The 27520-nt window shown below is 42.0% G+C and overlaps 1 protein-coding gene across 3 annotated transcripts in view; it reads left to right on the plus strand.

The window, feature by feature from the left end:
* Positions 1-3712: 3712 nt before the first annotated feature.
* Positions 3713-27520, plus strand: part of KCNJ3 (potassium inwardly rectifying channel subfamily J member 3) — a 118111-nt gene continuing 94303 nt past the window's right edge. The window contains exons 1-3 of one of the 3 annotated variants that reach the window (XM_083494498.1): positions 3713-3805; positions 6560-7252; positions 13488-13704. In XM_083494498.1, coding sequence (XP_083350624.1) covers positions 6572-7252; positions 13488-13704 — 898 coding nt within the window. In that variant the 5' untranslated portion in view covers positions 3713-3805; positions 6560-6571. The other 2 variants (XM_083494497.1, XM_083494499.1) reach the window with 2 other exon arrangements.

Genomic DNA, 27520 nt, shown 5'->3' on the forward strand with positions numbered 1-27520 from the left:
CTCTCCTCCAAGTTTAATTTCACCGAAATGAGTTTATACTACGGTAATGTCATTGTTATTGGTGATTATGAGCTTGTTAATTTGCTCAAAGCATATCAACAAAAGAAACTCAGAAGCAGAGCTGAAAATTGGAGCAAGCCAGAGTCTTAGCAAGGTCTGCTCAAAAGATCTTTCCAAAGCAGCAGTGCTGCTGCAGTCATTACGACAACAATGCAGGGTTACTGGTGCATTTCTCAGAATCCTCCTTACAAAAACCAGTTTACCAGCTTTGATCAAGAACAAAACCGTCTTGAATAGTAATGTGATTTATTGGGCCCTTTCCCATTTTCTGAAGTAAACCTTTATCTCTCCACAAATCATTGCTAATCACAAAGCTATTTTACCACTTTTGTAATCCCTAGCCACTGCCTGAACACAAAGGGAATTATCATTCCATGTAGTTTAGGAAAAGAAATATACATGTTCACGATCCACGGGCTAAATACTATATCATATTTTGGATATGTGAAGCCCTCACAGGTGCAATTCCATCTTGAAATCCATCTTTTCTGGTTCAGCTATATGTCAAGAAAAATATTTCTGCCTTAAAAGATTTTGTCCTGTTCTGCTGGCAGTACAATGCTGTAGAATAAAGTTATTGCTGATAATTCACTTCAGTTGCACATGCTAGAAGGGATTCCATATGTATGTCCTACTTGTAGGGACACTGCAACACAGCTTTAGTCTTAAGGCTATGCAAGCCGTTCGCCGTTCTTAAGCATGCATATTGCAGCCCAAGCTGCATTCTACTAGGTGAGATATTGGCTGTTCTCAGGAATGCATGTAAATAGAATATTAGTTGCCTGGCCCTACTTAAGTTAAAGTACATTTCCTCAATGAAATATTGAGAGTAATGTAGATTCCAGTAAGTCTGCTTGCAGATTCATAAATCCAGTGCTTTTTTCTGGGGGGAAGCAGGGGTACGCATACCCCTAAACATTTTGTGAATCTTTGTACTTTTCTCCATTTACTGTATTTATTTTCCTCAATTTGAACTATAAAATGGTGGTTTTATTGAGTCAAAATGAGAGAACCTTAAACAGATTTTTAGGGGGGGGGGAAGCCCTGCATAAACTTTAAAAAACCCAAATTTCAAATAAAAATATTCTCCAATATTATATAGCATATGAAAATAGGTACAGTTGTCTTATAAGTGAGAGAGTGCTTCATCATAGCGTGGTGGTGGCCCAAAGTGTCACAATAAATGTGATAATGTGTACCCCTGGAAATCCTTGAGTGCGCTTCTATTAGAGAAGTTATGGTAACCTGTAGCTTTAAGGAACTGATGATTTTGCAAGTTGCCGCCCCCACCCCACCCCATCGGAGCAGAAATACAGCTAATATGTGCATCATAAATATACAGCTGAAAGCTAGGACATCAATTGCTACATGGTGCAAATGGCTACACGTAACACAGGTTCCCAACATGCATATTAATACAATGTAACAGATCACGGTGAGAATCAACCCTGAATCAGCAAAATTGCCACTGCTTATTGTGCATACGCGACTGGTGAAAACTGAAATGCTTTGTTTGAAACTTTATAAATACCACTGCCTGAACCATCAGGCGGGGTTGCAGTTTTGCAGAACAATTCAACTGTAACCTATTGCTTTGCAATAAACATTGGATTCCTAACCTCTCAAGCTTCTGGGTTTATTGGCATAAACTCAGGAGATAAGCCATTTTTGGCTTACAACAATAGTGTGATAGGAAGTCCTGCTGAGAATGGACCCACTGACATTAATGAGGTAGATTCAAGTAACAGGTTTCCCTGGCAGAACCCCATGCAAGAAGTGCTGCTAACCCAAGAGGGCTTTGCTCCTCTCTTTCCCTGTTTCCCCACCTGAGTGGGTTGGGAGAACCCACAAGACAGTGTATGGGGTGGGGGTGGGGAATTCTTCCGCCAGGCAAGCAGAAATGTTTGTGATGATTGAGTGGGGTCTCCTTAGCGTTACACTGAATTCCACCCACTGGACCTTAGTTACGTCTTTTAACTTCTTATCTCAGTGGACTTTTTGAGTCCATGGCTCCCTTGACCAACTACATTCTTTCTGCGGCACCCCTGTGGGGCTCAGGAGTCCACTTACGTCACCCCTTGCCTGCAGAGATGACAGCCTCTCACACTTTTCCGAACACCCTCCCTTCTGGAGTGTTCCCTCAGCATCCTCTCCTCTCCCCTTGGGCGTTCTCCGGGCAGCTGCTGGCACCGCCACTCGTCTCTCTGAGCTGCCCCCTTGCCCCAAAGAGAGACGCCTCCTCACACTGCCCCACAGAGGCCTGGGAAGCACCCCCTGGCCAGCCCAAGAGGCACCATTTGCCTGGGAAGCTTGCAGCCAGGGCTGCTGCAACAAACAGCTGTGCAAGCCTTGGGGAGGCAGAGACACAAGAGGGAAGGAAAGAGGGACAGAGGCCAGTGTTGCTCGCTGCACCCCTGACCAGCATTCAAGACGCCCCAGGGTGCCACAGCACACTGGTTGAAAACCACTGCCCCAAACCCCTATTGGGGTTTTGGCAGGGAGCATGGGGAGAGGAAGGGGGAGGAGAGTCCTGTTGCACAAGCCAAAATATTTGCGCTGACAGAATGAGTTGGTTGGATACAATGGGTCTGCTCCCAGTAGGATTAACATTGGACACTACCAATTGACTCCAATGGCTGACACAAGCCAAGAACAAAAATACAGTAAATCCACAAAAAGCAATAAGCTTTTTGACTGGTAGAAGTTGCACACAAATTACTGATGAAACCAAGTGCCAAGCTCACACAGAATGGACACAGATCTGTCTTCATGCAGTGACCTGGGATTTAAACACGGCAGTCATGCCCTCTATTGGTAGAGCCTAATTGTCTGAATTGTGTTGTTAAAGCACCATTAGCTATGCTCTTTGTATTTGTAGACACTGCATATAAACATTTTATCAGTGAAACATCTGCTTGTTTCATTTTTAGGTGCTAAATGAGCATTCAGCTCTTGTTCTGCACAACATGTAAGAACTGAATTTAAATCAGTGATTTGGATACTAAAGCTCTTTATCATGACTTTCCATTTTTAATCTCAAAGAAATGTTATGCAAAACAATGTGCTGGATGTTGCTTTTTGAAAGAGTACTGTACAGTAGTGATGGGATTTGTTGCTGGTGGTTGCACATGTACATTACTTATTTCTACGCTTCATTTGGTATATTCCACAAATACTCTTCCAAGAAATCTTCCGTTATTATCCCTTCTTACATATAAGTTGTGTCACATGTTTAACAATGGAAGGCAGGGCTTTTAGATTGTATGTGGGCAGAAATATGAGAAATGTAATAAGTGCAAGGAATAGATGACAAAGACTGCACAACTTGAGTACACTTATTTGGGAGGAAATTCCCTTGAGTTTCCAGGTAAGCACACGTAAATAACATTGCAACGAAAAAGACTCCCATTTGGCAGATATCAGAATCATGTAAAGAACCCTCAAAAAGCAGAATTAATAACTGTATGGGATATAAAGACATACATTTAGGTAAAATATGAAATGTGAACTGAGTTTTGTGATCAATAATTTGTTTATAACACCATATATAAATATTTTGGCAATGGACTCATTGAATGATCAGAGATTGTCGAATGTGACCAATGGCTGTTGTTTCATACCTATACTGTGTTGTATGTTTGTTTAAAACAGACATGTAACCCAAAGGCAAACTGAAGATAAAAAGGGAGAGGCAAAAGTCATCATCTGTTCACTTTTGGGACATTTGAACAGCTTGTGAATTAAGGTAAGTGGAATGAAACAAGCTGGCCTTCTCCTCCTGCTGTGGTATAGCGTTAATTTGAAGTGTAGGAGCTTTATCATGGCAGCCTCCATAGTCACACCCCCATGTTCATGGTCCTGCTCTCAAGGAGTGTCCAGGAAGGCAGAAAACAGTGTTGATCTATTCATTCTCTCTCTCTCTCTCTCTCTCTCTCTCTCTCCAGCATGTAATAGGGTCAGTATGTCTACAGTAGGCATGGCCAAACCTGGCCCTCCAGCTGTTTTGGGACTTCAACTCCCATCATCCCTAGCTAACAGGACCAGTGGTCAGGGATGATGGGAATTTTAGTCCCCAAACATCTGGAGGGCCGAGTTTAGCCATGCCTGGTCTACAGCCTCATGCAAAGGAACTCCACCTGTTGAAACCCAACCTTTATTTAGAAAGGCAAACTATCTTGCAAAAAAAGTGTAATTATACAAAGTACTAGTGTGAAGTAGAATTCAGCCTCTGCTTGGTATTTTCCTCACACAAATCTGTACCAAACAAACTTGAAAGGCTCATTATTCCTTCATTCAGCTGCCAGAGCAAGGAAAGTCCATTCATTATCCTAGTGCCGCACCAGATGATGTTGTCACTCCTGCTCTGGGGAGAAAAAACACACATGCAGTGACACCCTTGAGTCTCATGTGCTCTTTCTACCCAGGATATCGCCACAGAGGTTTCCCTGTACTAAATAGTTTGTGCCTCACAGGGGAAAAAGGGTCTCATCCGTGCTGGCCCCTATTTTCTACCCCAAATTCCCCTTTCTCTGCCTTTCTGGCTGCCGCTTTCACTCTGCCTTCTCTGTTTGGGCCCACAGCAGTCTTTAGGGCTAGCATCACCCTTCCTCCATTTGTGCCTTGGTCCCACAGCGTGATAATTATAACCCACATTACTATGCGCTTTGCGTCAAGAAAGTCTATTCTAGTTGAGAAGGCGACCATATACGGAACCACTTATCCATGCCCGGGTCTGATGGAGCAATGCTGCTGCTGCTGCTGCTGCTGCAGTGCTGGAATTTTGCAGCATTTCTTTCTTTCTTTGATGAAATTAAGGAAGTGGGTAGCTTCTGGTGCAATGTTTGCAACAGGCAGAGTGACCAAAAAATAATAAGGGGGGGGGGAGCAGATACCCAGAAACTGGCAAGATCTCTCAATATTATTAGGCAGGATTGGACTTCCACCAGCGGCACCCCCTTAGATCCCTCCATTGGGTGACTCTGCTCTGCATTGGCGAGCGCCTAAATCCTTTCCTACTTCAAGCTTCCCCTGTGCACACATTTCGATCTATGCTATTTTTTTCCCTGTAAGTGCCACTGCTCCGCCGTACAAGCTGGCACACAGCGGCCTCCTGGGCGACCGCGGTGGCTTCTCTCTCTCTTTCCCCGGGAGCGAGGTCTGCCCCGGGGGGCGAAGTGGGCGTGTGCGCGCGGGGCAGCGGAGACGGCGCCTCGGGGCCAAAGCCAGGTGGTGGGCGAGGCGAGGGCGCCCAGGGTAGAGTAGGGAGGGGTCTCCTTCGGCCCCTCGGCGCGATATGAAGGGTCTGAACGGTGCGGGCGGCGGGAAAAGAAGGCAAGGGGCAGGCGGGGCTAAAGCAGAAGGTCTGCAGATGACCGCAGGCAGTAACTCACGCGCGCAGCCAGAGACGTCTTCTGCCGCCGCCGCCGCCGCCGCGCCAACTCCCGCCTCCCACCTCCCACGAGCATGAGGAGGGGGAAGAAACCCACGCGAGTCGTTTCCTCCGCGCAGCCTGGAGGGCGGCTGAGCGAGAGAGCAACGTGGATTGATCCATTCGCTTAGTGCTGAGCGGGTGGAAGGGAGGGGAAAGGCGAAAAAGCAGCCTCGAGAGGGGAAGGACTCTCTCTCTCTCTCTCTCTGCGCCCCCCCCCTCTTTTTAATGTTATTTTTACACGCAGCTCCTCCGGCGGCGAAGAAGCCGTAGGAATGGGTGGCAGCAGAGCCGCGGCTGCTGCGCCCCAGTTGGTGGCAAGGCGCCGCTGAGGGACTCTTCTCCTTCTCTCTCCCTCGGGGACGCACGCCATACGCGGCGCGCACCCACAGAGCAACTCCTCAGGCGCGACGAGGCAGCTCGCTCTCGGGGTGTTTTTTGTCCCCCCCCCCCCCCGCTTCTGAGGGAAGGAAGGACGGCAAGAGGAGGAGGAGGCGGCTGGTGGGGAAGAAGAGGACCTGCCCAGCGATGCCTTTGTGCCCGCGAGAGGCGAGGAAAGGGCGCCAAAAAGCTGCCGCCCGCCTGGCGGACTGCGGCTAGTTTGCGCCGAATCCGCCGCCTCTCTTCTCGCCTCCTCCCCCCCCCCCCACTCGCGCAACTTCCAGGAGCGGATTAGGAAGAGGAGGACGATGCCCGATTGAGCTGCCTGCTGCTGGAAGGTAAAAAGATAAGGTGATGGTGATACCCCTGCTCCTCCTGTACGTGGCGGGGTCCTGCTGGGTTTGAGTTGGGGAAGGAAGAGTTGATTTCTCCCCCCCCCAAAAAAGAGGGAGACGGGGTGGCTGGGGTGGGGAGGGGGAAGAAAGAAGGTGGTCCAAAAGAGCAAATGTGTTTGTGTGTGTTGGAAACAAGGGGAGGGAAACAAAAGTAAGAGCGGAGAGGAGAGGAGGAAGGTTGGAGAAGAGAATAGAGGAAAGGGTGCAGCAGTCCTACCAAGTCCTTCCACCTTCTTTCTTTCTCTCCTCCCTTCCCCCCCAACCCTACAAACTGCGGATTGGCGACACTGGCCAGCCTGGGTGTATTATGTCTGCACTGCGAAGGAAATTTGGGGACGACTACCAGGTAGTGACCACCTCGTCCAGTGGCTCCGGCTTCCACCAGCAGCAGGCGCCGGCACACAAGAAGAAGCGCCAGCGGTTTGTGGACAAGAACGGCCGGTGCAACGTTCAGCATGGCAACCTGGGCAGCGAGACGAGCCGCTACCTGTCGGACCTGTTCACCACCTTGGTGGACCTCAAGTGGCGCTGGAACCTCTTCATCTTCATCCTCACCTACACGGTGGCCTGGCTTTTCATGGCCTCCATGTGGTGGGTCATTGCCTACATGCGAGGTGACTTGAACAAAGCCCATGACGAGAAGTACACTCCTTGCGTGGCCAACGTCTACAACTTCCCCTCCGCCTTCCTCTTCTTCATAGAGACAGAGGCCACCATTGGTTATGGCTACCGATACATTACAGACAAATGTCCGGAGGGCATCATCCTTTTCCTGTTCCAGTCCATCCTGGGTTCCATTGTGGATGCATTTCTCATTGGCTGCATGTTCATCAAGATGTCCCAACCTAAGAAAAGGGCAGAGACACTGATGTTCAGCGAACATGCTGCCATCTCCATGAGAGATGGCAAGCTCACCCTCATGTTCAGGGTGGGCAACCTCCGCAACAGTCACATGGTCTCTGCACAGATCCGCTGCAAACTCCTCAAAGTAAGTTCAAGGCTCTCTTTCTTGTCATCTGTGCTAACCACACATGCATGTTCCTCTCTATGTTTTACCTTTTTTCCAAGTTTGCACTCTACACCTCTCTTCATTAAACAAGATTTCATTGAAGCATTCATGCCTCCCTTTTTGCCTTTTGCTCACCCCTTATGGTGTCTCCTTTGCAGTCTTCTGTATTTTAAGTTTGCTGGATCTGCTTTGCTTTTTCATTAGAACATCAAGGTCTACCAACCAGAGCCAGGTGCTGAGACATATAGTTTATAGGAAAGAACAGGGTGCCTCTGCCCGTATCGTTTTGAGCCTTGGAATTTGTTTTCAGTTCCAGGGCTCCTAGTCATTTCAGACAGAAGCCGACTCCTCAATAGCTTTCTTCATTTAAGCTGCTTAATTTTGGTGGGGAAAGTCATTTTGTTGCTGCTGTTAAGCAATGAGAGTAAGAAACTTTTTCAATCAGATTTCAAATCTACTAGCAGATCCCGATCAATCTACTTTCTGCCCACCCTATGGAGATCTTTCGGCACTTCCCTTCCTTGGTTTTCCAGCTCTAGTGCAGTTGCATTGTCATTTCTCATAAGTTCTCTTCAGCAAATATCCCCTGCCTGTCTGTGGTTCCTTCCACCATGTAGTCCCTATAGCACCATCTCCCATTCCTCTTTAAAAAAGCATGAATTCCTTCATATCTTTCCCAGTTCTCAGGGCATACCCCCTTTCCACAGACAAATTCCAAAAACTGGAATCAACAATAAACTCTCGGAGACATCCAGCCTTTAAATCAAGACTTTCTCCTACCCTCTTCTTTTTGTAGTACTGTGTGAAACAGTCCACTAGCATGTTACCTTTTTAGAATCCTTTAAATTCATTAAACCACCTGTTCTTATAAGTAAAATGGAAAGATGGTTGCTCTCTGGAGCTTAATAGAACAATATGTTTTTCAGAGTTCAGTCCTTTGATTGAAAATATTGATCACCCCCACATCATAAAGGTCAACTGAGTTCAGTGGAGGTTTCACTTTAGGAGTATGAGTGACAGATAGTGATGTCATATATACCTTCGAAGGACTCATTTTTTCTACATCCAGAATATTGCTTTGCCTCTGTCTTAAGACTGATCAGATAAACAGAATCCACAATCTAGAATCGCTCCAATAGCCTCAGGTCAAAATAATATTCTCCACCAGCCACATCTATGTACACAGTTAGCTTGCTTAAATGTTTATCATGTGATTTGAATATTCTAAAGCACCATATAGATGCATTATCATCACTGCCCTTGGGAGTCTGTGTACAGGAGTATAGCTACAGCCTTTTAAATACCCAGTTAAAATACTGTCTGTACTGTACATGGTTATATAATATCAAATAAGGGCAGTTCATGCCACCGAGGCTTTGTGAGATGCAGTGCTGCCTATCTCCTAATTGTTGGGACTGCTCTATAAGCTCTCATGCTCCTCCCTTCCCTTTGTGCATGAGGGATAATAGTTCTTCCTTCCTTTCCATTTTGGAGTTAACTACAGTTAGTGTTACACCTGTTGTGGCATTTTTACTACCCTGAATTAGTGCCAAACCGCATTTTGCAGCTGGGATTAGAGGCAGCTTTGCAAACTGTTTGGGCTAACTATGGCTAGAGTAAATACTAGTGAAGAAATGAATGCTAAGCTTAGTGTGGAGGTGATAAAAAATAGATTAATGATGAAAGACTATTGTGACAATAAAATCGAGAGCTCTTTGCTGAGAGGGACATGTTCTTCTCTGGTTTTGTAATTTTTGAAGACTGCTGTAACAAAAAATTTTTTTTGCGTTCTGCTAGGTTTTTTCCCCAAACACTCTTTCAAGACTTTGTGGTGGAGGCTTAATGGGTCTGACAGTCTTATTGCATTTTAAGTTTATGGAGATAACACTGACTTCACTGGGACTCTCATTGTGGGTACTAGTGTCACTCATGAATGGAGATTGTGAAGAGAAAGTTCCATATAGGTTCGAGTAGGTTGCCCACATTGCTTTTTAGCACTGTAGGCTAGATGGGACTTTTATTAATAGTAATTAAATCCAGACCCCTGAACATCAATACAACATCTCAAGAGTGAAGAAATTCCAAACATTAAGAAAGAGGTCAACAATAGTTAAACATTTGTGCGCTCAAGGAGTCACTGGTTCGATGAAACTTTTAGTGACACGCCTAGTTCTTAATTGATTGAATAATGAAAAGTAAATTATAATAAATTTAGGAATTTGGACCATGACATAGCATACCCCAAGCTATTATTTATTAAAAGATGACGCGAAGCTACTGCATTAGGATAAAATTCATAACTGTGATAAAAAATGCATGAAGAACTATTGCAGCTTTTCCTACCAAGACATACTTAAAAAAACCAATCTGGAAATTTCCACTAATAAGCATTGTAGTCACAACTTTCCAGCTTCCATGTAGAGACGTAGCTTTTTATCAGTAATGTAAATCAGTAAACTAAATTGCAGGTTCAGTATCCTCATTAGTATTTGTCTAGAGGGCACCGACATATACCACAGAATGGACTTTCATTATTAGGCTGTAATAACCAATTATGAAGTACAGATGATGGAATTTAGCACAACCCTGCATTTAAATTAATTATTTCCCCGAGTTCTGATTTGCGTCGCACACCAATTACCATGCTGATTGATACATTATGAAGCTGCTTTCTATAACATTGAGATGTCTCTGCATATGATTTACTAGACAGCTGAAGCAGCTTTTTAGAGTTAGACAGTCGCTCAGAAAATGCGATGAACTTTATAGAAGGGAATCATACTTCACAGCTATATAGCTGTGTTGTGTACGCTTGTCCAGTGAGTAGATTTGTTTCAGAATATCTTTAAGAATATAGTCATTTTAACTATTCTGCTAACATGTGTGGGTGGGGGAAAAAGGGATTTAGACCAAATGCAATAAGAATTTAATGTTGTATTTTAAATCTGTACAATATCTATCTTTTGTAGTATATGCTGTGCCCGTTAACAGAGAACGATAGTTGCACAGATGTCATGCTTATGTGTGAAAGCTGAATTGCTGAACAGCCCCAAGAAAAGAAAATGGTAAATTGTGGATGACATACTTTAGGGTGGAGTAAAGAATTTGCTTAAGAAGCATTACAGCAAATTCAATAAAATGAAATCTAGATCCAATGTCAAAGTGGCAGATATATTTCCCCCCATCTCTTGACTACAGAGAGCAAAGTGATATATGTTTGTTGAAAATAATTTGATGTTGAACAAATTAGGATTTGAAGGATACCATATTTGGAAAAGTTAGCATAGAATATACATCTATTTTACAAGTATGAGATCTCAAAGGAACCCAGTCAATCATCTTAATGTTCAGTTCATACTCTCTCTCTCTCTTTTTAATAAAGAAAACACTGTCATGTTGGTGAAGCAAGGTTCAGAAAACATGAATCACAGTGAATGGCACCTTAATTTGGGTGGTATAGTTTGTGAAGCTAGGTATTAACAGTAGGTGAAGAGAGAGATTCACCCTAAAGGGCCTGAGTTAGAAAGTAAATTGCATCATAGCTGTCAACTTTTCCCTTTTCTTGCGAGGAATCCTATTCGGAATAAGGGAATGTCCCTTTAAAAAAGGAAAACGTTGACAGCTATGAATTGCATACAGGGAGATGGAGCCTTGCAGTGGGGTTAGTTCTATTTTATTGTAAAACGTATTAATGTGTTCTAAAATTTATACCCAATCAGCAATTCAGGAATGGCTTTAATTGGTGGGTTCTCTTATTCACACCCTTGTGAAATAAATAGGGCCAGGCAAGGATACGGCAGCGTTCACACGCTGTTGTCATTCAGTTTGGTGGGGTTTCCCTTGAAGTTAAGGAAACAATATGGAAAGAAAGAAACAAAGTTTCCCAGGAATGATATTAATGAAAATAGTTGGGTTGTATCCAAATATGTCATATTCAGAGTATGACAGAGCAGTCCTAAGTTCCCCATTTCTGCTTCCTCGTAGATAGGTTGCTGGGAGCAGGTGGATTGGGCCAGATCCCTGTGCCAGCTCTAGTCTGGCATAATGATCAGGCCTGCAGTGGCTGTGAGAGCCATTCAGGATCCAGTGGTAGGGACTTCTGTGCTCAATCTAAACCCTTTTGCAGCCTGGCATATGGATGGTGGTGGTTCAATTGCAGCCTTTTCCATGCACCATTGATTTTAGTGGAACAACTCTGAGTGTGACTTAGCCCAATACAACCCCATGTCTTTTATCAGCTGATATGAACTACAAGCAACTCCTCATTTATGCAGAGGTGGTGTTCCAAGGCACTGTACACATTACTGGGATTTGCTAAAGCCCTCGCCCTGCCGCCTTGCAGTTTTGAAAATGGTGCATGCGCCAGTGGTCATGTGTGTTCCGATCACACATGGGCAGTTGCCTGTGTGTTTTAGTTTTAGAGCTGCTTTTTTAAAATATTTCAAGCAAAGCAGTATGTTTAGCCAAAAGCAGGGGTCAGCAAACTTTTTCAGCAGGGGGCCAGTCCACTGTCCCTCAGACCTTATGGGGGGGGCGGAGTATATTTTGAAAAATAAATAAATGAACGAATTCCTATGCCCCACATATAACCCAGAGGTGCATTTTAAATAAAAGCACACATTCTACTCATGTAAAAACACCAGGCAGGCCCCACAAATAACCCAGAGATGCATTTTAAATAAAAGGACACATTCTACTCATGTAAAAACACACTGATTCCCAGACCGTCCGTGGGCCGCATTTAGAAGGTGATTGGGCCACATCCAGCCCCCGGGCCTTAGTTTGCCTACCCATGGCCAAAAGCATCTGCCTAATTAACAATGTCTGCTTATACTGCTGCATGTTAAGTGTAGTTGTACGTCCAAGAAAGGGTAGCAAATGTTTCTGAATACAGTTGCTGCCTGATAGCACTAGCTGCCAGAAGAAACAGAAGCAATATCAGAATGAATAGAAACACTCACCAAGGGTAGAAAGTGTGGCATGTGGTAGATAGAGTATTTCCTCAGGGTTCAACTTCTCGCTGTATCATGGTCACTGAATATTCTTAGGCATTTCAACAACTTTCAGCCTAACTTATTCACAACATTATAGTGAGAATAACATGGTGTAGCATCATGTAAAGCATGCCGTGCCCGTTGAAAAAAAAAAGACAAATTAATATAATTATTGAATATAAAAAGAACTGAAAGAAAACAGACAACAAGTTCTTGGTCTGAATAACTTCAGAGATTGGTCAAGGGTCATAAGAAGTCCTTCAGCACACACCCTCAAATAACGATAGTAAAAATAAACAAAGGTAGATGCACCCAGCTATACCCATTCTAGACTGTTAATGTTCACCTTCCAAGTCTCTCTTGTGGTCTTCTCTTGGCTCTTTCCTGCCCAACACTACTATCTAACCCTTTATTAGGGTTTCATGCCTTTCTCTCTCTTGCAGCTCTTCAATTTTCTGATTCCATGACTAATTCCCCCATTTCCTTATCTTCTAGTTTGACAGTATTTTTATTTTTCCTGCCAACATTTTAGGGATGTTGCCAATCAGAAAGGGAATAGTTTCTATTTCCCATTAACTGCAAGGTTCCTAGGTTGTGAAGCCTTGGCCCTTCTTTGCAAAAGGTCCACCAGGAAACTTTTGACCTTCCTATGCTCTACTTCCCCTCTGAACCTTTAACTCTCCTGTGGTAGAGAGCACCTGAAGCAAGAAGGAACCATTTCATAGCAACCAAATAGAACACGAAATGGTGGAACAGTTTCATTCAGTCACACACTGACACAAATGTTCAAGATCCAGAACCATTCAAGGAATCTTCCCCAATAATGCAGATACTGGGCTGGTTCCTACAGAAATGCAGAAAAAAATGCTATTGACTCTTGTCCTACAGTGACACAACTAAAAAGGATGTACACACTTTTCTTTCGCTTGTTTTAGCAACCACATTATGACACCCAACAATTCTCCAAAGCTCATGAGCTGCTGAACATTTAATTATAGTAAGATGTATTTATAAATAATTCATGCATGTTCTGTAATGTTTGGCTCCTTTCCTCCTCCCTTTAAAAACAGCATTTCTGCATGATCTTTTTGTTTGGATTTTCTCTCAGATGATTGATAGCGGGAATTGTTGGCAAGGATGTGACTTGCTGTCACTCTCTTTAAACTCACTGTATTAGCTTGTGATTTCTCTCTCTCTTTCTTTCTTCATGTTTTATATAGTCTCGGCAAACGCCTGAGGGTGAATTTCTCCCCCTCGATCAACTTGAACTGGATGTAGGTTTTAGCACAGGGGCAGACCAACTTTTCCTTGTTTCGCCACTTACAATCTGCCATGTGATAGATTCCAAAAGCCCCTTCTATGACCTTTCTCAACGAAGCATGCAGACGGAACAATTTGAGATTGTTGTCATCCTAGAGGGCATCGTGGAAACAACTGGTGAGTACAGTGATCTCAAAGTCGCTCAAACCACATGTTTGTGTTTAGTTTCAAATATTATTCCTCCCTACCTTGGCACTAAAGACAAATAAAACACAAGGTTATTTCTTAATGTTGGTATTGCATTAACACACAGTAGGTTGTACATGAGTAACTGAGTTGACGCTCTCGATTTGCTTTTCCTGCCTCCCCAAATCCTAGACATAGTATGATAATAGGTTCCTGATATATCTGCCCTGGGCAGGTGAGGGGAATTCATAGGAATTCTAATTCCAGTATTTTCGTGTGCAGTCCTCCATATTCCAGAAACACTCCTATGGAGACTTCAGATCAGAATACAGATTACAAAACCACAAATATATATCAGAGCTGAATTGTAGTTGTGCAGAGGTTGTAGAATCGAGCCCCACCTCTTTATTAATTAGGGATTTTGTTGCTGCTACAAGTGAGGAGTCCCAGGTTGTGGTCCTCTGAGTGTTTAAAATGTATTGTATTTTAAATCTGTTTTTAGAAACTTGTGTTCTGATGGTTTTATTGCACTGTAACCTGCTCTGGTGTTATATGATGAAAGGTGGACTAGGATTTTTCTTGCAAGTAATTAATTAACCTCACTTTGTGAAATTTGGCTGGAGGATGTAAGGAATAATAATCTTTTGCATTCACTGTAGCAGATATGGATTAATTTTGGGTACACGTACAACCTTCAAATTATCTGCAGTGGTTAGCTCTGGATCTCCTTACACCAACCTTGCATGGAACAAAGGAGTGGGTTCCAGTGCTAGAGAAAGTTGCCTGTCTGGTTTATGCAAAGCATATTACTACAGATACGTGCTTGTCCCTCCAAGCTATATCCTGCTCTGATAAAGGAGAGCAGTTTAGAGCCTGTTAGTGCTTCTTACCCTCTGGTTGGTCTATTCCCACTTGCTTCCTAGTGTGTCAAATATGTTTATGCTAGTACAGTGAATGAGCTCCTCCATTTACTCTGTGTGTTTTGTTTCAGTTGAAATCCAGAGCTGTGAGGGCCACACCAGTTCCGCTTACTTTGGTGGGTTAGGATGTTGCTTGTTTTGTATCCCTGTTTAGCTTTTGATAGTAGGATAAAACAATTCAGACCGTAGTGGAAATGAAAGGCGAAACTGCTGGAGCTCAGAAAACTCATTGGTATGGTTATTAGCAATTGTAGCTGGAGAATTGAAGTTGAGTGTAGAATCAAAGGCAGCTAATAATAAATCTAATGGAGAAAGGGATGGTATTGTAAGTTGACAGACACAAAAACGGAAACTGATTTCATGCAGAAGACGTATACATCGGATTTCTGTGCTACAGATTGATTTTATTGACTATGTTTCAGAGAAGAGAAATGGCAAGTGATATATAGGTAAGGAAGCTAAATCCAAATTACAATGTAAGTTCATTCAGTGTACATTCATTAAAGCAAGAAGGTTTGGAAAGTTAATTTTAGCAGTAAATATAGTAGGCATTCTGATACCTTGATGAACTGCTTGCCCCAGAATACTCATGAGCTTTGCCATTTCCTTCCTTTGAGCGTGGAGACCAAGCATCCTTTAAATGTCTTGACAATGATAGTGTTTAACAGTTGCAGTTGTCACCAAGGAAATCCTGATTTATAGTCATGAATATTGTTGGGCGTGGAAGTGGCTGTCACCCCATTGAGCCACGTCTCAGAGTGGACCTGGTATGGATATGAAAACATCATAAAACAGTGTCTGTAAGCCTATACAGGTACATACTTTACTGGTAATAAGCCCCTATGAAATGTGGGCTTTTTCTGATTGTACACATATAGGATTTCACTCTTTAGTTTGCGTAGCAAAGCAACCTAAACCAGATTGTAAAAAACAAGTTAGCAGAAGACAATGCTGGAGAAGAGTAGTAAATTTCAGTCTCCCAGTAGTTATGTTTTCTAGCAAATGCTGTAAGTAGCAGAAATGAGTCCGTTTGAATAGTTTATTCACATTTGTACACATGACTTAAAACTGTAAGTCAGTTTGAAGTGCATCACAGTCCTAACATTAATTACAGTATATTAAATAAATCTGATTTTTAGGTTCTAAAAGGCTTTGTAACAAATGCATCATTGGGTGGCTGTTTCCAAAATAGGGGTTATAGAGAGTTGGTATTAATTTAAAACTTAAGAAATCTGTATTTAAGTAACCTTTAAATTAGCTGTGGGAATCCTATCCTATGAGGCTGTTTCCCCCAAACCATGAGCACCTGCTCAACACCTGATGTCATATGTGACCTCAGGCAGGTAAGGACATGATTGGGATCAGCTGCACCTAAATAGTTCCTTGCTAGCGAATGACCAGTGGTCTGAGATTATGGGACTCCTATTCCAGCAACATTTGGAAGGCCAGAGGTTGCCCACCACTGTATTAAAAGGTATGAAGCAGTTTTCATTATTTCAGATTTGTGATTCTAGTTTTGTTTTGTTTTATTGAGTTTTATAAACAAGAATAATGTTATACAAATAAGTAAACCAAGTTTTCTATTGTCATTTGTATATCAGAAAGTTAGCGTAATAAATGTGGGAAAATATCTACAACATATGTTTCATTATTAGTGGTCAATGTAGAAGTTATTGGTTCATGAATTGGTTTAAACAATTAGAAAGAAGAAAAAAGAAGAGGGGGAGGGGGAATGGTGAGTGGGGTGGGGTTGGGTGGTTATGCTTCTATCATTCTACTTGGGGTGGGGGTTGTGTCAGCGTAACTTGTATGGCTTCTCTTGCTATTCACTTGTTGTATTTCCTTGGTGGTGAGAGAGGTTGTCGGTGGCTTGGGGTAAGGTTGGCTGGCTGTAGGGAGAATGGTTTTTGTGTGTGAGCAGGGTATGAGTGTGTATTTTTGAATCAGGTTAGCCAGGTTGATTCCTATTCTAGTTTTGATGTGCTATGTGTATTTCAATAGCATGCCTACTCAGTAGTGAGTCCATGGGGCTTACTCCAAGGTTTAGGTTGTAGCCTAAGGAAGCGCAAGTCACCATGCCAGTGTGGCGTAGTGGTTAGAGTGTTGGACTAGGATCTGGGAGTCTCAGGTTCAGAAAGCCACTCAGCCATGAAATTCACTGAGTAAAGGTAAAGGGTAAAGGACAGTGTTCGAAATATTGATGTAATATAGATGTATTCTTACATTGACCAGGTCAGTGCCTTTAAACCCTGATCCAGATATTTGGGGTTGCAATTACACCTCCTGAGCACTTTTTGTTGCAGAATTTGCACAGAAGTAGATGTACAATGTAGTCATTGTGGGACATTGTCACCTGCATAGTAATAAACAATACTTCCAGATTTCAGGCACTTAACATTTACAGTTATCTTTCTGTACATAAAAAAACAGCCTTGGCAGAGACCTATTCCAAGAAAGGCAACTAATTTTTACATGTAGGGTGGTTTTTTTGCACCCATTTCTCTGGTGCTAAAATTAAGAGCTAGGCTTGAACCATGTGATGAACAATGGATTATCACACAAAGGTATTTGGAGCAAAGTGGGCAGGACTTCCATAGCCCTTTATGTCACATCCTAAATTTGCAAATTAATCCTCAAATAGCCTGACTTATTTAGTATGTCAGTATTGGGAACATAGCATTGAATTAAAAGCACTACTACCTCAATACTGCAGAGCATAGGAATGGACTATGGCGCGTAATTCCAAGACTTCCTGAAACATACAAAAAATAATAATTCAGTGTAATTACTGGTTAGCATTATTGGTTATTTAGCTGATAGTAAAGCATAGTACCTTAAAGCAAAATATAAAATGCATGGAACAATGATCTACAAAGTAGCTCTTAAGGTTTTTGGGAATGTGATAATTTTCTTTCTCATTCATTCCTAAAATATCACTGGATTTTAAAACCTTAGCCAGTTTATGTTACATTTCAATTGTTTGCTCTGAGCATGGGATTATTCAGTGAACAAAAGAAGTTTTCAGATTAAGTCCGTAAGAGTTACTCATTCACAAACATTTTTACTAGCCAGGCTGCCCACTTATTCATTGCATGAATAATTGAAAAGGGGGGATAGAAAAAGAGAAGCAACTGTTGCAAAAAAATAAAAATAAAATCTCTGCTTCGTCACTGGTCACCTGGAGGCAATTCATAATCACCAGAGGTAAAGATTTAAGTTGCTGGGTTGCAACTATAATAATAATGCACAGTAACTGAGAAAAATCTTACCCCAGATCCAATCCACATTTGTTGCATGCATTGTCTGCTTCTCATTCTGTTTGTCCACCCTTCCCTTCATGTTCCTGTACTGAATGTACAATTAGCATACAGGTCACGATAAAACGTTATGGCAAAAATGCTAAAACATTAATAGCTGAAACCTAGGGCTCTGGCAGGTCTCCCAGCAGCCATAGGATTTTGAGGACAGAGGGGCCGGAATCCATGGGCACAGCAGTAGGTCAGTACTGTATATAGGGACTGCCTTATTGCAGCTTGTAAAAACCCTCAACAACTGTTGGTGCTTCAATGGAAGAGGGGTCAAAAAGGCAGAATTCTGGGGTGTGTCATGGGATCTGCTGGGTCCAAAGGCACCCTGATTCCCTGACACATCCCTAGAATACATCTTGGGACTATTGGGAGGGAAAATAAGAAAACTGGTGACAAGCTGCACCCTCTCATTTAGCTTCTTTCCTACCAGCGACCAGTGCCATATTTATGTATAAGCTAAACAAGCTATAGCTGAGGGTCCCACTCTCTTGGGGCCCCAAAATTTTTTTAAAGGAAAAAAACAAACACCTGGATGTACATTTCCAAAGTATAAGATAAAAAACAAATAAAATAAAACCTACATACAGCAGCAGTGTTTTGTGTTGTGTAGGCTCCTATCTGTTATGTGCAAATGGCTTTAGGTACCTATTAGGTCTATAAATTACCATATAGCATATATTCAACACAAAAAACAGTGACAATTTGTTGTTGGTAAAGGACAGCTGGACATATAAAGGGCCCCATTACCTTCAGTAGCTTAGGGCCTCATCAGACCTAAATCTGGCCCTGCCAAGCGACCCAGCTCAGTAGGATTGCTTTGTAAGGTAGTCATGATGCAATGTTATTTTAAGTACAGTGCTGTGAAGTTGCCCTCTGTTTATATAAAATTGACTTACGCATAGAGTCAGCCTCAGGAGCGATTGATCAATACAGAGGTAATAAAAGTGCCACATCCAAGAGTTGCGTTTTTCTTCCTTTCATTTGCGAAGAGCTCCCCAAAGGTACCACTTGATCCATGCTGCCCCTTCCTGGTTCTCATTAAGATCTTAATCCTGAGCATTCACTAGGGCTAATGTGTCAAAATAAACAGAAGAGGTCTTCATGCTTACCATTTATAAAGCTTATTGAATTTAAATGGAAATCCAATACCTGCCTGCTTGTACTAAGCTTTTAGGATAAAATTTGCTTGGGTAAGCTACTTGCAAAATTGTATAATGAGCATGAGGCTTAAATATTCCGTTTTCCCCACTTCAGAAGTACACACACACAGATTCTTTTATGATCAAGTCAACAGGCAAGGCTTCTCTTGTTAAACACTCCCTGTTTTTCCCAAGACATCGGAGCATTGCAGAGAAAAACAAAATCCCTAAAATAGAAATTGTGTGTAGTGCTCAGGAGTGAGAACTAAGAGCTTTGGGTGGCATCCTAGCTCTGATTCCCCCCCCCACCCCCTATTCACTCTCTAAGCTCACTTCTACCATGTTTTGTTTTATATGTGTTTAGTAGGATATGCATGTCTATACTATCTTGAATGTGTTGCAAATGCGTACAGTTCCAATAAACACCTATTGCATATGCAGCTTAGATGCAAAAAGCTCAGTTCAGGGACAGTCCTGGCTTTCTGCCACAAGTAACTTTGTGTTGTATGGATTTCCCTAACCATGGATAGTGAAAGCCAGCTTTCCCTCAAACATGGTTTCAATCTCTGGTTGTGAGGGAGACACAGTTTGCACTAACCATGGTTTTTGTCAGTATACATATACTGAGAAATTATGATTTGATGAGGGGAAGGAAGAGGAAAAAATGCTCCAGAAAGGATAGGTGGGCAAGGGAAAAGATAGTTCGTGGTTTGCAAACTATGATTTGCAGAGAGCCATGTGCACAGGCCAAAGTGTTTAGTTTTGTTCATTAATTCTGGTGATTCCTTAGTACTAGGAAAGCTTTTTATTGTAGGCAAAAGAATGTTCTGTTTCTATGACCCTTTCCCCCATTCTGCTTTCTGGAAAGGCAAGTATATTGTCATTAATATAGCATGTTGTTGATGGTGATATTTAGTCCGGTAAAAAAAAAAAAGTTGATTAAAACTCTTGAAAACACAGAAGTTGTCTCTTTTAAATCTGTTTTCTTAATTTTATGAGTTTTTCAGCTGTTCTGAAAACATTGTTGATATATATGCTAATATTTGACAAAAGTTTATATCTACAAAGGGCACTAAAAATACAAAGCAGCAGTATTTTGGGATTATTTAAAGAAAGCTGCAAGTAAATTTCATGTTGTGTTGTAAATTTCCTCAGCTGCCTCAGAAGGGAATCATGTAAGTACTTTGTGCTTATTTTATTAATTCTTTCCATGGAGAGGGAGTATGCAGATGTTATTCATCTATTATTGGTATGCTTTTAAAATTGCAATACCTATCCTAAAACAAAAAGTAATAAGTTTCAGGAAAGCATTTTAAATAACAACAATCTTGTTGCCTAAGCTTTGAAGCAGAGGCAAAAAATAAATAAATCCTCAGCGTTTTAAAAATAATACACTTAATCTGGGTGCGACAAAACTATCAAATGCTATTATAGGCAGAAATGATACGTTGGAAGCCCTTTGCCTGCTTATCTGTTGTTGGTAGCCTAATAAAACTGCAGCGTTACCCTGCAACACAGTGATAAGCTACAGAACGTATTACATGTTCCTAGCTAATGAGAATTTGAAATATAGAGAAACCTCAAAGGAAACTGGTTCATGGATTCATTCTTAATGCTCTCTGAAAGTGTTCTTAATGTTATTTTCAAGAACACCTTTAGCCTTGTTTTCTGCAAACAGAACTTAGACCGTACTTGTCACGTCGGAAAAAGAATAGTTCATCACAGATCTGTATTAAAATGGTTTCACCAGGGTGAGTGGGAGAGACTGAGAGCGCCATAGGCAATATACTGGCAAGCCTGGTAGCTTGCCTCTGCATTTGCCATGTCACATTTGTGTGTTCAAGGACAGTTACCAGGCTCTGCTGGAAAGGTCAGGGAGTGAGCAGGGATTGGCATATTTCATGCCAGGGGCACTAGGGGCAATGTAAACCTCCAGAAAAAGACTGCAGCATGTCCTGGCCCCATAAGACTCCTGCTTTTATAGTTCACCAACTTCCGAGACTGTTGAATTGCTGATATCATTAAACTTTTTTTTAATTAAAAAGAATCACCTGCACCTGTCCTTGTTTGCTAAATAAGTACTTGCTCAAACTGAAAAGCCTTACAATGCATTTGATAGAGGATGATCATGTCCTTTTTTTTTTTTACCACAACTCAATCAGTTAAACAGAATAGTCACTAACTTGTAGGGAATAAGCAATGAAATAAAGGTGTTATGACAATTACTCATCCAAAAGACCCACATCCTCTTTTCCATTAGAATACATTGGCTCAAAATAGTACAGAAGCTCCAGATTTAAAATGGTTGGGTAGCCTTCAAAGCTCCAACAAGGGACCCATTTTCACTCTTCACTCTTGAGGACAAGGCTATATGCTTTTGTTGGTACACAGAGCACAGAATGGGTGGGATAGACGCTGTAGACTTGCTGGTACAGACAACTGTTCGGCTTTCTAATTCCTGGCTTTCTGTTCCATTAGGCTTCAAGATCAAGGGTACCTCTCCCTCCCTTTCTCACTTTACTTTCACTGTGGGCACTGTGGAAAAGATGCCATATACATTGTGTCTCTGGTTTTTTTTTCAGGGTGGGGGGATAGATAGGGATCCTATTTATTCTTTTAGATCAAGTGTGTAAGCTGTATGATTTGCTGCCTCTGTTCATTATAATTACGCTCTCTGAAGCAGCATCCGTATACTCTGTCACTATTTTTTTAATTGATATAATTTTAATTTAATGTTTAATAAACCAATCTTTCTTTATTCCTCTTGTGTGATAGCTTCCTTTTTAACCAGGCCTTTGGTTGATCCGATTTACATCCTATTCCCTTTAAAAATTGGGGGGGGGGGTGTAGTTTCTCCTGATCTCTAATGCCTCTTTCCTCTAGTTACCTCTTCTGTGGCACAAATTTTCGCTTGCTTTTGTGGGTTGTTGTGAGGTGGCTGTTTTTTGTAATCTTCCAAAGTGCTAAAGGATTTAGTTTATTTTTCATTGAATTATGCATCAGCATTCAGTGAAGGAATTTGAATTGGTCTCTTTTCCTAAATTAAAAAGTTATGAATTCAATTGGCAATTGTCCTTTTGACAGATAATTAAGAGCTGCCTTAGTATATATAGTAAGCCAACAAGTTACATACATTTAGCTTTACGCACGTAGCAAAATTTTCTTTCTTTTTATTAAAAAGTATTGGAAAGGTGCAAGATTCTAGGGAAAACGACTTTGGCAATCCCACTTATCATTGAACCCAATGGGTTTTGACTGCGTAAGTTGCAGGCTTACTGAATTGCCATATTGGTTATGTTCTAAAAAAGCTGAGAAGCATGCAAATATAAATAATAAAACATCGTTCAAAACAGAAAAAAATATGTTTATAGAATGAAAGAAGTATTGGTTTCTGCTTACATGAGAAGGGAGAACAAACTACAAATTATTCAGGGCCGAATTCACCCTTGAATGAAGCTGTGCTGAAGTGGAAAGCTGGACATTAATGACTTTGGTCATGAAAGCAGGCTAGTAGTCATGAAATTCTTATGAGCTAAGCTTGCTTTGATGATGCTTTAAATTGCTGTTCTGGCCACTCTTCATAATTAACTTGCAGTTTGGGGGTATCCAGCACCTAAACTTCTGGCAAGATCAGCTCATGATTATTAAAATGCACACACCAGACACGTGTACAAATCCTAAGAGGTCAAGCCATGAAGAGTGTTGTTTGAAGTGCAGTCCAGACCTTTTGACACCAGTAGGGGATTTGCCATTAATTTGACTAGAATATGTTTTGCACCTCCTCAAGTACATCCACATACTGGTAAGTGCTACACAGTGTGCAAGTTTGTTTGTTTTTGTTTTTATAAGATTTTACTAAGGCTTTTCATAATACATTACAATAAAAAACACTAATCCAAACAAAAGCAACAACAAAAAGAAAGAATGAAAGAGAAGAATACAAAGTTCTCTTTAGGAGTCTTAACTCCTGTCTCACACAAAAAGAGACTTTTCCTCTCCCAGCCTCCCACCCTAAGGGAGATCGTCCCTTCCATGTCTCTCACACAGGGTCCTTAATCTCTGTGCAGTCCCCTCCTTAACCCAGAGGACAATAATAACAACAAAAACAAAGTGGAGCAAAATAAAAAATAAATAAGAAGAAAAAAATAACAAAAAGATAAAAAGAATGAAAGAATGAGAAAGAAAGAAAGAAAGAAAGAAAGAAAGAAAGAAAGAAAGAAAGAAAGAAAGAAAGGGGACTTCCAATTCTCCATCTCAGTTGTATATATAAAAGTCATTCAATATATTCAAAATGTTTGTATCCAACTGTTCTTCCTCCTACAAGGCAATGCTTACTCAGGCATCAAGTCCAAGCATCCAGAATTCATTTCCCCCCCTTCCACACAAAAAGTCTAAAAGAGGTTCTCCAATTACTCCAGGCTTCCTCAGCCTCAGCCCTCCAGATGTTTTTGGCCTGCAACTCCCATGATCCCTAGCTAGCAGGACCATTGGTCAGGGATGATGGGAATTGTAATCTCAAAACATCTGGAGGGCCGAGGTTGAGGAAGCCTGAACTACTATTACTTTCTCCTTTTTCAAGGTGGTGTGTGTTTGTCTGCTAGTGGCTTTCCACTTAATGTTGCAAGAGCTCTGCAGCCCCAAACAGCAATTGCCCAGGATTCTAATGTTGGTCTTAGTATGAAGTGTTTTAATTTAATACCTGGTTAGTAAGAGGTGATGATGCTTGAAAAGTGTTTAAGCAGCCATGTGGTGTGATTGGAGCACCTAGCAGTCCCATGATAGACAATGCTAATGCTAATTGAAAACAGTGTTTTGAGAGTTTAAGTGAATGATCATTGTTGACAATTATACAAAAGTGAGTAGGTAGTCATTAAGTACATGAGCTAGAAGATGAGTTTGAATCAGGAATAGACTGCTTTTGTAGATGATCAGTGTCTTCCTATTGGTCCAAGCAGTTGAGCATGCTGTTTCCAACATTTCGGACTGACACATTAGTTCAGGGAGATGGAACTTCTCTGGCGCAAGGCACTTCAGTTAATATGGAATCGTGGAAAAGGCTTAAAGAGGAATGAGGAATATTATTGGTTGTAATCACATTCTGACATAGTTTTATTATCAGTTATCAGCTGTGGAGCTTTTGAGTCAAAGGCAGACAGAAAGAGGGGGCAACTGGTGCTGCTAAAAAACGGGAAAGATGCAAAAACAAACATTTTTATTTCCAGGCTGTGCGGCTTTTAGAATTCCAGTAAGCCAGTTCGTGCTTTCCATTACTTTAGTGAGTGTGTTGCACTGGTGCTCAACCAACCAGAGCAATGGGGGAAGGACAGGCAGAGAAAAATTGCTACTGTTTGTATAGAGTTTGCAGTGAGTTACCAAATTTATGTAAGTACATTTACACTATACCTTCATCTGTGGATTGAGAGGGATGCATGAAATTGGCTGTGCATGCTGTAGCTTCACTTCTCTTTCAGTGTTTTCATGAGCAAGTGCTAGAGCAATAAGCAAGAGGGACTGACTTGTGCTGTGATCCAGAAAACTGTGGCCTCAGTGGAATCCATAAATCTGAGAAGTGCTTGAAGCAAGATGTTAATTCCCAGTTTACTAAGCACTTGTGATCTATATTCCCTATGCAACAAGGATATTTGTATTTTCTTTAGGAACGGTTGTATAGTAAATGATGCCCAGGATGCAAGTTAACCTTTAGGTAATGGTAATAAAATGAGAGCGCAAGCACGGATGCATTGCATTGAATCATAGATGATCCTTGAACACTGGCTAGGTATGATGATGATGTTGAAGGGAAGGGAAATGAAGATCAGGCTTCAGTAGTTCCCAGAAAGGAGCCTAGCAATTCTTGTTATGTGTCTTGCATTACAGCATTTAGTTTAGGACTCATTCTATTAGAAAACCCCCGAAACAATCTTCCTACCTTGAATATTTTCAAATGCATGAATGGGAGAACTATACACGAGAAACCTGGGACTTCCGCTGGGAAATAAATAGCAGACCCAAAGACGGTTCTCTCCCCTGTCTGAGAAGTGTAATAAAAGTTGCATACCTTCTGTCTTGATACCACCATGTTGTGTGCTTTCCTGACAACAGTACCCGGCTATGTTGCACATTCCCCTGTTCACACATGGAGTGTGGGCAGAGAAGAGACAAAGCGCAATAGCGCCAGAGGATGAGTAAGCTGTACCACACACATAATGTGCCATTTCATTCTTGCCCTAAATCACTTGTCCCACAATGAAGTTCGTGATGAAAAAGAAAATATCTTCAGTCCATATTTTGGCACAGTCTTCTTATTTCTTTGATTGTGAATAGGTGTTTACTTTTCAGGTTGTATACAGTTTCATGGTGGGTGAGCTATTGACAGAAATTTTGGGCGATACAGCTAGCATCATCCCACCTGCCTTTTATACTGCATTCAGATCTTTACATTTTGCTTCCCTAAAATGCTAGCTATCAAACTTATATTTTATGTGCCCTAATGCTACTGATTCCTTAACTGATTTCAAGTGCAAATTAGAATCTGTAGGTGGTTCTGTGTGGATTTTTTTTAAAAAAATGGAGCAATATTATTTCAGAAAAGAATATGAACAGATGAACCTACTAAACTAACAAAGACAAGCAACATAAGACATTAAATTTGCTTTTATTAATAAAACGTTGTTGTGTCCCCAGTCAGGATCACCCCCCTCCACTCCAGCATTTTAGTCCAAATCCCCTCAAGACAATTGGTCTGCAACCCTGTACAAACTTTGAATGCTTAAATCCAGCTGAAGCTAATAAAATCTATGCAACTTAATTGTGTATAGAATTGCAGCCTTCATATGAAGAAACATGTAGGCTTCCATGATTGCCAAGTCTGTATCACCACAATAAGTTTTACTGTCCTTTCCTACCCCAATTTTTCTTATGTGTCAATCCCACCCTTGCTTTCAGTTTGGGAGATAACAATGGCTAGCACTACGTTTGCACAAATCAGCATTAGCACAGATTAGGTACAATTTCACATCTGTTCATGGTTTTAACTGTGCTTTGATGAACAACAGCATCATAATTTGTATACAGCATGGTTGCAGACAAGCGCCTAGCAGTTATCCAAAGACTTTCATAGCAATCAAAAGAATCATGTATACATTCTGTATATATAACCTCTGTCAGTATTTTTCTTTCATATTGCTGAGTTAACTAAAAGCTTGCTTTAAAAAAGTACATACTAAATAAGCCACAGAATGTATACACAATGTGCTACATTATTTTCTCAGTGCCGCAATGATAGAGATGTGTGACTGTCCATATTTAAATTCTGACCTCTACATTATTGCTTAAAGCCAATCACGTACAAAACATGTTGCAATTCAAAATTGCTATTAGAATGCCAACAGTGTAATGTATGTCTCAAATAAAACCACTAGCACAACAACAACACGTTTGCATGACTATATTGAGATGGAGAACTTGCAGAGAGGAGGAAAGAATGCTACAATCCCTGACACAAAACCGAATTGGTTATTTTCCCTCTCTTTCTAACGTGGATGACAAATAGTATCTACAGTATGCAATACGCTATTCTACCCTATGGTTTGAATAGCTGTTCTTATTGTGCATGTTGTTATACTTGACAGTTACATCATTAATAAACCTGAGTTATGTGACAGCAAGCAACAGCAAATCAAATGCTATACCACTATTCTTCCCAAGAAGCTGGCAGTGTTATCAGCGGCGTAGCGTGAGTTATCAGCACCCGGGGCAAGGCAAGTAATTTGCGCCCCCTCACCCGGGGCAAGGCAAGTAATTTGCGCCCCCTAACCCCGGGCCGGCTAGTCCCCACGCGGCTTCTTTCTGGCGCGGGGAGGGGGCTTCTTTCTGGCGCGGGGAGGGGGCGGCTCTGGGGCCAGTGCGTCGACCGGCCTCCGGCGCGGGTGGGGGGGGGCCGTCGGGGCGGGTGGGCAGTCTTGGCGCGCAGGCACTAGAGCGCCGCCGATGGCGCGTTTGGCGGGCTGCGCGCGTCCAGACAGCGACCAGAGCCTGGGCGGCGTGGCGCTTGGTGCCGGAGCCTCCGCCCGCAGCGCCCCGTCGGGAGACCCGGCCGGAAGGAGCCTCGAGCCGGCTGTCGGACGCAGTTGAAGCTTCCTCGAGGAGGGCCGGCCAAACGCGCCCCCCCAAAATGTTGCGCCCGGTGCGGCCGGCACCCCTGGCACCCCCCACGCTACGCCACTGAGTGTTATGCTCATTCATCAGACTTTTTCAAACAGAGACTTCAAAAGCAAACTCTGAGGGCCACCAGTAAAATGGTAGTTTTATTTTAAAGCTACAGGATATGATGGCAGGAAAGCATGTATTTGTGGTTCTTTATACTCTTTCTTGTCTACTTTGTTAAAACATTGTGACCAAACAGCCAAAGAATAGTCTGAGTGTCTTGAATGAGTTTTGC

The sequence above is a fragment of the Podarcis liolepis genome, assembly GCF_965112155.1.
Source record: "Podarcis liolepis genome assembly, chromosome: 1".
Classification (NCBI taxonomy): Eukaryota; Metazoa; Chordata; class Lepidosauria; order Squamata; family Lacertidae; genus Podarcis; species Podarcis liolepis.